General features: G+C 55.0%; 1 protein-coding gene across 1 annotated transcript; it reads left to right on the top strand.

The window, feature by feature from the left end:
• Positions 1–942: 942 nt before the first annotated feature.
• CSUI_010881 (protein phosphatase 2c domain-containing protein) lies at positions 943–9,142 on the top strand. Its single transcript, XM_068070982.1, has 10 exons — positions 943–2,550; positions 3,653–3,739; positions 4,207–4,327; positions 4,710–4,805; positions 5,502–5,582; positions 6,091–6,272; positions 7,086–7,197; positions 7,476–7,601; positions 8,003–8,095; positions 8,311–9,142. The coding sequence occupies exons 1-10, from the start codon at positions 1,516–1,518 to the stop codon at positions 8,412–8,414; spliced, it is 2,037 nt and encodes a 678-aa protein (XP_067917042.1). The 5' UTR covers positions 943–1,515; the 3' UTR covers positions 8,415–9,142.
• The last annotated feature ends 1,077 nt before the right edge of the window (positions 9,143–10,219 follow it).

Here is a 10,219-nt window from a genome sequence, read left to right as displayed (position 1 = left end):
CTTGCGGCAGCCTTTACAGTCGGAGATTCACCCAGACCCTAGGATGAATAGCGAAATGCCTAGACCGCGAAGTCATCAAACTTTCTCTACATTCGGAAACAGCGACCTCCTCGCCACCATCGGTTCATCCGTCGTAGGGAGAGATACACATCACAGCCACTATCTCTGGTCCTGCGCTGACCGAGAAAGAGCAGGTCTAACGGTTGGTCAGCTGAGCTGACAAAGTCCAATGGCCGCGAGCAACACGCATCAAGAACGGGGGTCTCTTCTGCCGGCTCGTGAGGCGCGTTGGTTCAACAGCTTGCAGAGACTGGTACAAAACCCGCGATTCCTGGAACGAAAATGATGAGCACCACACCGCACATGATTCAAGCGGAAGTTTCCTGCGGAGGACGTTGCTCAGCCGAGAGGTGTAGACGCGTTCGGCTTTGCGGAGGTGTGGCTCGTTGGCGACGGCGGTCCATGTAGGCGGGCGCACGCGGTACGCTAAGTGGATAACACTGCGGACGAGCCCGCCCCCGACTAACGCAAAAAGGGAGATAGGAAGCGGTATGCGTAGTGCTCATCTGTCGAGCCAAGTGTGACCACGGAAAGCGAGGCAGTTGAGGCTCGCCACCGGTGACAGACCCAGGGAGAGCGGCCTGGGCGCGCCTGGACCGCGTGACTGGCAGTACACGCACGGTTCACAAGAAGGCGAGCATCAGAAGATACCGTCTGAACATCAATGCGCCGCTGAACCTTAGCCGCCAGCGGGGGGACGGCAAGTGGCTGCGTCCCGCGATGCGGTCGCTCTTCCGGACGACCTGCAATACGCAGCGGAAAGCCACCGTAGGAGTGGACTGTTACATGCTGTAGGCGCTTTTCCCTGGTGAGGTTGGGGTCTGCCGAAACAGGAGGTCCTACGGAGCACGGTGATTACTTAGAAATACTTCTCATCTTGTCGGGAGAGAAAAATACGGAGCCCTCGTATAAATAGTGTGTGACGCAAGTAGGCAGCGGCCGGAAAGTGCTAAATGCCCGCCCGTCCGAAGTTCCCGACGTGGGTGTTCACCCTCCGCAGGGGCCCCGAAGCTGCAGGCCGATCGACAGCATCGGCCCACCACCTACTGCAACGATCGCCGGGCGGGCCCGCAGCGCCTTATGTCTCCAGATTCTCCTGACTTCCGCGGGCAGCTGCTTAACTTTGTCCCTTTCTGCCTTCTTGTACACCATTTTACTTTTCGACCTCCTACAGGGTCATCGTGGCACTAGGGGACATACTCTCTTACGTCGTGACCGGCTTTGGTCGGTCGTCAAGGACGTGCTGTTGGCTCCAACGGCAGGCTGACGCGGAGGTCTTCTTCATAGGCATGTAACAGACCGTCTCTGCTGCTGCCTGATCTCCAACTCTTGTGGACCACTGTGAGTTCATTCTTGTACGGAAGAAACGGTTTTATTGCCCTGTCGTCGCAGATGCCCTGTTTCGTTTCTCGCGTCGGAAGACGACGGAGCCGACCGGAGTGGATTTGAGCCCGCATGCATAGTGGTCATTTCACCTTTTTCCTCCAGTCAACGAGAGGCCTTCTTGTTGCCTCCACAGCAGCAGTTTCGTCTGCATTTCTCCCGAGTACGGTCCCGCTTTTCCCGAGGCTCGATGACTGCGTATTATACAGCCCTCCCAGGCACGCGATCCGCTCGCCTATCGCAAATAGAAGATTTGTCTTTTCGTTCTTGAGTCGCCGTTCTCTAGCCGCACTCTTGTTGAAACACGCGTGGGACCTCCACTCTTCGCGTGCTGTCTGCCTCAACCGAGGGTGTCGCCTCGCATGTCTTTGGTGGTGCGGCTCTTCAGTCGGTTTGGAACCATCATACACTTCTAGAGGCGGGACCATGTTACTGTGTCGGTCCCCGGTTTCTCTTGGGCGAACCGCTCTTGCCGGTGGCATTCAGTGTATCGTTGCCCCATCCCGCCGAGCACGACACATTGTCGTCCTTGGTTTCTTCTTCCTAGTGGCGCAACTGGCTCGGGCAGAAACCGGAGAGCTGGGAAACTCCGCGAGCGACCAGCGCCTCGTTGCCAGTGCTAGCAGACAGCTCTCCGGCACCGTCAATGCTGAGTCGCAGGAGGAGCACAGAACAGACAGCCAAGAAGGGTTAGGATCGGCAGCGTCCACGGCGTCGGGGTCCGCGGACGACCGTTCAGAAGACGGCAAAGCTAGGAGAGACAAAGTGTCCTCGGACCCTCGAGCTGACTCTCGAGACACTCCGGAATGGTTGGCCGCCGGTGCGAGTATGCTGGCGAACACTCTGGGATCTCTTAGTGTCCCTGTACCCGAAGGCGTGGCATCGGATACAGCTCGCACATTCAAAGGCGCCGTGCACAAACTGAAGACTGCTCTGACAGCTTCTGGCGCCGACGGGGAGATTGGACTGAAGCGTAGGCCACTGTTCAGAGGTGGCCCTGAAGCACTTCTGCTGTCAAATGATGCCTTTGCACCTCAGCGGCAGGGTCGGCCTCCTTTGTCACCCAGGCCGGTGCCTCCACGGAACGTGACCCCGTTTCTGGAACAGGTTCGTTTGGGGACGGGGAGGGTCGGCAAACAGTTGCTGGAGCGGAGGAGGAAAAGTATCCGCACTCGTCTGTTTGGGAGTGTGCACCTTACCAGGTGTGAAGAGACATGAGGTGGGTAGGAGGACGTAGTGGTATTTTGCGTATGACGACGGTCAGCCGCGTTGGGATGAGGCGCAGCTCTCTTCGGGGGGCTGTGAAATCCTGATTGGTCACGCCAGCGACTTCACTTACACTGCTCCGGTCTTCAAGGACGTGGTCACCGGTCAAAAGGGTGTAGAAAAGCACGCTAGCCGAGTTCTATCACGATAGCGTGAAAGGAGTGCTGCGTCTACGGGGGCAGAAGGGGGGTTGTGGCTCTGTGGGTGGCTAAAGGACTTCTTGTTCTCGTAGAGGAACACGGGCAAGTAGACTCGTACAGTCGTATACGCAAAACGCGACCAGCCTCTCCCCAGCGCAGGTCGCTATGCCACAGTCTCCTAACACCGGAACCACATTTTCTATGCGTGACTGTCTTGCACACGGTTGCACACTACTCTACGAGCTGCTTGCCTACACACGCATGTTGGCCAACACGCTGCCACAAGGAACCCAGCCACATTCGCAGGGTGCTCTGACTGAGAGAAACACTTGGGCATCTATGCTGATTATCCGAGAAAAATAGAATTTCCGACGTCCAGGAATGCCGGGTTCTAAAGTGGATCTGTCACTATTCGCCCGTCTGCCGTTGTACGTGCCCGGGCGGCACATCACGTGTGGGGACAACTCAGAGCATCTGGGAGTGTTTCACTAATACCAGTAACTCAAGGGTGTAGGGACGTCGCCGGAAACAAAAAACATGGTCCAAGTATGAATAATTTCTGACGGAGGTCGTGCCGGGGGGGCACTGCTTGGTCTCTCTTTTGCAATGTACAGATACGGGCGCGTACCTGACATGTTTTTCCTTTGCGCAAGTCAATGCGGGCGACGCAATTGTAGTCAGCGCCAGTGAGCAGAAATTCTTAGTGCTCTGCCGACAAAGTCAGTCCAGTGTCTGCTGGACCGGCTTCGTTAGACGGGAGGTGGCGCGCCAAATTGCGCTTGGTCGTATGTGTTTACCTGCAGAAAGCAAAGAAAATGGTTCTTTTGCTCGACTGGTACACCAAGACCATTGCGGCAACTATGACTGGTCGACGCCCTCAAGACGAAGATGTAGGCGCCTGCTTGCGTGCCGTGTTGTGATGCCCGGACGGGGCAGTGTCCGAAACGTGCTTTGTGTGTGTAGCCGGCTGGAATTCCCTCAGCTAAAGGGTTTTACTGGTACATCTGGGCCAGAGTACGAAAGAGTTTGTATAGACTCTAGCGGGTGCACACCGGGCCATTGGCTTTTCCCCAACTTCGCCAGGACAAAGGATGCGTTCTTTCGCGGTACCTCCTCGGAACGAGGGAGGCAAGCGTACTAGTGGACAGAATGGTTCGAAGGTGCCATGTGCGGTCGCCGCTGCCAGACCCGGGAGGTGGGGAAGCTTTCAGACGGGTAGCGTTCTCCATAATGTCTGTATGTAGAAACAGCCGCCTGTCGCCCGTATCTGTTTCATCCACGTGGTGACCGGTGGATGTCTAAATCGCATCATCCATGGTGTCGTGTGATTTGGGATTTCCTGGCGCGTTTGTTCCAGGCAATGATTGTGCAGGCTCCTTTGCAAAACTATCCCAAAATGAGGCTGAAGGCCATTTTTGATGGCCATGGCGGTCACCAAGTTTCTCGGCGCGCCGTAAGCGTAGCAAATCAGTACATCGGTGAGTTATAGTCGTGGTCCAACACCAGTCACCCAAACGCGGACCCACTGGTGTACGTAAAGCGTTTTCGCGTGCACCAGTTGTGTACTGATACAAACGCTTGACACGCCTTGTGGAAAGCGGAACGGCGCGTCTTGGCTCTTCTCCCTTCAATGTTGGGCGTCGGAAGGCTGTCGAGAAGACCGCCTCTCGTTCTGCGGGGATAATCGCTAGATTCATCGCCTTGCCGTGCCGCCCCGCTCGCGGTCGCACCTAAAAAAAGAATTGAAGGCTGTTTGTGTCGCACGAAGCAGACGCACGGGTTCGCAAACTTTCCCGGTCGAGTGGACGAATTTCACACCGTCCTTGTAAAGCTTCTGAATGCTGTCTCCGGTTTTTGTAGGTACGATGCCAGATCTGACGCAGGAATCGTTTCAGTCGGCCTGTTTAGAGTTAGACCGGGACATGCGCCGAGACCATCTTAAGGGAGGCTCTACAGGTACGGTATACGAGCGTCGAGCTCGTGAATTGCTAGGGTATCTTTCCTGACGACCAGCCGGACACCGTCCCGGGGGGCCCGCGTGACGCGTGTGGATGCACGTGCCTGGTCATCTCTTGCGCGGGAGAACAGCTTTCACGGTAACCGGGAGGACTCCCGGGGTCCGCATTTCTCGTCCTGTTCCCTTCAACAAGCCCGCAGTTCAGATTCGTACGACGGGGAGAATTGCTCTTTAGTTACTCGTATTTGCAGCTCACATTCATCGAGCTTGACTACAGCACTTGTTTCTGAGTATGTGCTGCATTTGAATAACTGCGCTGTGGTTGCGAAAATGCGGAGCCGAAGCGGGCGGTGCTCAGACGGTATCCGTGAGGACAGTGAAGGCGATGCTTGTCTCCCTTGGCACGTGCAAGTCTGGTGGCGGTTGGTACGGGGTACTGGGATGAGGCGTCGGGCAGGAGCCCTGGACTGCTTGTTGACCGGGAATCCTAAGTGAAGGTGATCGTCTGGGTCAGGTTGGGGAAAGCAGCAGGGTACGCCGTCGAGCCGGAGTCAGTCCGGAAAGCGCCAGGGCACCAGGTGACGGTATGTTCTTTTTTCTGCATGTCGGTGGAGCTCTTTCTCTGTCATCAGACACATGGGCCATTGTTTTGGTGCCGCCGGCCGTGGTTCTTGTTTTTGGTCTGGTTTGCTTAGGTTTGATGGTGACGATCGAACAGGTTGATGATCCGGAAGCCGAGCACGGCATTTCCTTCACCCTCCGTGTCGCGAACGTTGGTACGTGGGGTTCTGTCTCTTTTCTTTTCTACTGTCTCATAAGCATGTGTTTGGAGGAGTAGACGGAGACGAGGCTCCCTCTCCACGTGGCTGCTCCGAAATGCACAGGATAGTGGCAGCTCGTGGATTCTGGAGACGCTTGGACGCGATAGCACGTCTCAGGGTAATTCTAGAAGGGAGCCTACATACGCTTTTCTTGCAGCTCGTAGAGCAAGAACCTCTTCTGCTTCGCGAACTCGGGCAAGTGGTCTTTTTCAGAGCTCAGACCGCCCGGTGGCCGTGCCGCCTCCTCGTCTTCTGTCCTGAGGAGGCGCGGATAACCCCTTAGATGGAGGACCCGGCGTTGAGCAAGGCCGTGCAGTTGAAACACTCCGCCGTTGTGCTCCGCTGTCTTACGTGCTAGCTGGTGCTGCGTAAATCTATTTCTGTTGTTGCGTTGAGGTTCGAGCCTACTTTGTCAGGTGTTAATTTGGAAGTATTGCGAGGTGCCGTCGTGCGATCTTTTTAGGTGACAGCCGAGGATTAGTCCTGCATCAGGACGGCACCTTCACGGTCTTATCGAAGGACCACAAACCAACGCAGGTGGTCGAGCGTCTCCGTATCAAGAACGCTGGCGGTTTTCTGCTCAGACGTGTCGGTGTCTGGCGTGTTGACGGGAGGCTGGCACTTTCGCGTGCGTTTGGAGATTTCGTAAGCACTGGCAAGACATGTAGGGACAAGAATACACATCGGAGAGTCCAGGGATTATTCAGGTTTCTCATCCAAAAAGGAACAAGAGATCTTTGTTTGTTTGTATGAGTTCCGGTTGTCTCCTCTTTTGAACGGTTGTCTAGTGCATCGTGAGTCAGGTGGAACGTGGAAGGGATGCCGCAGTTGTTACCGCGCTCGGGAGAGGCACGGATACGTGAGTGAGCTGCAAGCTGTTTCAGTCCTGCGGAAGTAGTGAATCTTTTCTCGCACGTCTGCGCTTCCTGCCTTTCTATCACTTGGCGTAACTTTCCCTGGTGCGTTTCTTTCGTAGCGGACGGGAGAAAGAGCATGGGTATGCGTTTTTACTGCAGTTGATCTGACCGTTCGTATCCTCTGCTCTAGGTGTTGTGCTCTCATTGTTCTAAATTGTTAGCCAAGCGAGGGTCTCAGAAACCACAGATACAAGGGCCAGCGGGTGCGCATCTTTCAAGGGGCTGCCGGGGCTGAACTCGCCAGTTTTTTTCGGATACGCAGTGGGCAAAGTATCCCCGACAGTGAATCTAGGGGCTCGAGTTTACGCGCTCTCAGCTCAGGAAACTCGTCCTCGTACACTTTTCATTTGCATCTTATGAGAGGTGTCTGACTGGCTATTGATGTGAAAATCTTACCTGCAGCGGGCTAGCGAGCAACGATTCTGCTCACAGCGGCAGCCGAAAATTCGTATTGATGAATGCGTCTTCTCTTGGCCGACGACGGAGGAAGCCTTTCTGTACGCACTTGGTATAAAATAGTTGCTGTTTTGTCTGCCCACAGGGACTGAAGAATCGTGATGATATGCCAGCAGACAAACAGAAGATTGTCGCGGTTCCGGACCTTATCGTTGCGAAAGCGTACCCAGGCGACGTGATCCTGATGGGCTGCGATGGTGCGTTGCCGGCAGTAGACGGCCCATTTAGCAGCCCGTAGTTTTCTGCACAGTGGCACGAGACTCGGCGTCCTCGTAGAACTCCATGATTTGGGGGGGGTGGCGATCGTTACTTGAAGGAAGATGGACTCTATCTCTCTCCGTTGATATGCAAAGGGGGGAAGGCGTCAGCTGCATCAGCTGCGTTCCGTCGACCGACAGCAGACACTCGTGGGTAGCCGATGCTGAGGACAGCGTTGAAGCTGACTTTGTGCGTGCCTCCTTTGCCTGAACCTCAGGTATATTCGAGAGGCCTGAAATGGACTGGCAGTTTGTAGCCGACTTATTGCGTGATGAGATGGCAGAAGCAGACGGTGGTCTCGCGGAGGTCGCGTACAGAATTCTCGATAGTGCGTTCATGCTAGGTAAGTGGGCAGCCCTTCCGTGAGGGCCCTGTGCAGGCATCCAAGAAGCATCTTACTAAAACGGAAGTGGCAGGCAGGTTGCTTTCGAGTAGTGCGTACCGGATGCCATACACCGTTCGAGTTCACTGAATCAAACCGTGTATGGCATTCAAGCTAGAAGAGTAGTCTGGAGAAACGGGCAGTAGACACGCGTCGGACTGTGTCGAAAGTTACCTTACAGGGAAGCAGGGTGCTTTTTTTGAAAGAAAAAGAAGGGTGAGCCCATGAGGGGCAGATGTAGTTGCAGCCCAGGAAACCCGCCGTTGACCTTACTCAGTGAAGTGTACGGACCGTGATGCAGGAGATCTGTGATGCAAGCCGAAGGGCGCTCCCGTTTCTTCACTGCAATCTTTCTCCTTCAGGTAGCAGAGACAACATGAGTGTGATGCTGACCAAATTGGTGAAGAAGCCCATCACACAGACGGAAGTGAGGCGGTTCGACTACAACTTCGCAGGTAAATGAAAGAGATGCGTGACTGTACTGAGCTCCAGAGTTGAACCGGTGGCGCGGCCCCAGAACCTCCGGAGAGGGTTTTGCCGGGTAGCAGTCGGCACGAAGAGAGGGACGATGTTGAGGTGTGCTCAGCCGCGGTCTCCGAAGACACTTCTGGAGGCACCTCGTGCGTTAACCTGGCGCCTTGCATTTATCTTTGTATCTGAGCTGCTGCAGGGGAACGCGTGGTGCTGCCTAGCCAGATTCTACCAGGCAAACCTTCCGACGAGAGAAGTGGTCGCTACGGGACCGGAGACGAGACAGTTGTCACTTTGTTTTGACTTATCGCTGACAACCCGATGCGAGTGTCGCAGGCAAAGCCGAGATCATTCTGCCTTGATGGGCTTTGATCTACTAGCCCTGTGCAGCCGAAGGCGTTCCAAGAGACTGTCGGAGCGCAAAAGCAAGTACGCCCCCGTGGGTTGGGGATCTGGACTAGCCTGTACCAAAGAAGTGACAGCTCGCGGGGTTGTAAGCGGGTGGTATAACCGAGGTTTTCTCTAAAGGGCAGTAATATACAGCAGGTCCTCTTGGCGAGAAACCCAAGCCAGTCGTTTCATGATTTTTGTTTGTTCAACTCCTTTCGGGACGCGTACCTTCCGGGTCGGACATGCCCTTGTGGTCGGGGACTAACAGCAAGCGTCGTGTGCTGGTACGTTTGTGTACACATCCAGGCTTGCTCTCAGCTGCAGGAGGTAGATCAGCGGGCCGACAGAACGTCCTTACAGTATTCATCTGGTGCAGGGTCAGTAGCCTGACCGTAGATGCACGCGATGAACTATCGTTCCTAATTGAATCTTGTTTAACAAGGGAGTAATGAGCTGACATGGAGGTGTCCTGATCGCGGGTGGCTAGCGTCCTGAACGTGTTCACATGTTTCTCGATTGTCTTTAAGCAGGGACGGTAGGCCAGAGACATAGGCGTGAGTGGAGGCGGCCGTCCTCATACGCGCTTTGATTGCCGTTCCGACAGGGACACTGTGTCTGAGACACTGGCATTTAGTGCACAGGCGTCCCTCAGGGCTGAGTCACGAGCGCGACAGACCTCCATTTCGCCCTGTGCGTGATTGCTTTTCCAATTCTCCGTTGATATTTGACAAACGGAAAGTCAGCCACAGTTGACGTGTGCTTCTAATCCTTGAGAGGCAAGGAATAAAGAATGCGACCTGGCAGCTCTGTAAACACACGCAGCCGCTAAGAGCGGTGTGGGCGTTACTTGTTGCATGTTTTCAAATTCACGCGTTAGCGTCAGGCTGCGAAACTGCTTGGAAGAATACAGGATTTGGGGCTTCGCTGTCCGGGGTCGCCCACCTTTTGCTTACTCCGACGAGGTGGCACCGCGGCCCGATGCGTTGAGCAGGCCCTGTGCTTGCTGTTGTCATACGCAGGGAGTTCGCGCGTGGTAATCAGTGATCTCACGTTCAGGGATGCCACGCGCCATAGTCACCAGCTACGTCAGTTAAGGAACCAGGATCATAGAAATAAAGTTCTGGTTGAGACACAGTGAGAGACTCGGTCGCAGCTCTGCCGCAAACAAATCATGACTTGAACACTCACCAGCTGCTCAATGGTGCTATCGCAGATTCCCTCCTCGGTCCTTTCCGGTCGGGCTTGTACGTTCATTTGAAAGAGTTCCTCAGAAGCGCAGCTCTTCGGCGCAGTGACTTGGTGACGGCGGAAATACCTCGCTAGCGAACCTCTACTATTTCTCAACGCACATGGCTAGACAACGGTTCTTGCGGCCAGCTCTGGGTGCTTTCGGACTCTCTAACCTTGTCAGGAACGGCAGTGCTATTCCACCACGCGCCGGCGAAGTTTCTTTATGTTGCTTCCGTGTTTCAAGGACTCTCCTGTGCTGCGATGCCTGATTAGCTACTGCCGTCGTCGCTCCGTGTGCTAGGACGTACAACACTGGAAATCAGAGCCCCCCCCTTTGGCGTTGCGGCTGTTGTGCGCTCTAACACAAAGTGGTACGGCAGGCGAACTCTTGCACCACCGTCCAAACACACTAGTGCTACGTGAGTAGAAAAAAAGACGATAGGAAAAAGTAGGTCCGGGCTCCGGCCGGCACGATCGGGAACAACCGC

This window comes from Cystoisospora suis, assembly GCF_002600585.1.
Source record: "Cystoisospora suis strain Wien I chromosome Unknown contig_8746, whole genome shotgun sequence".
Lineage (NCBI taxonomy): Eukaryota > Apicomplexa > Conoidasida > Eucoccidiorida > Sarcocystidae > Cystoisospora > Cystoisospora suis.
Note: the sequence above shows the minus strand (reverse complement) of the source record. Positions and strands in the feature narration are given on the sequence as shown.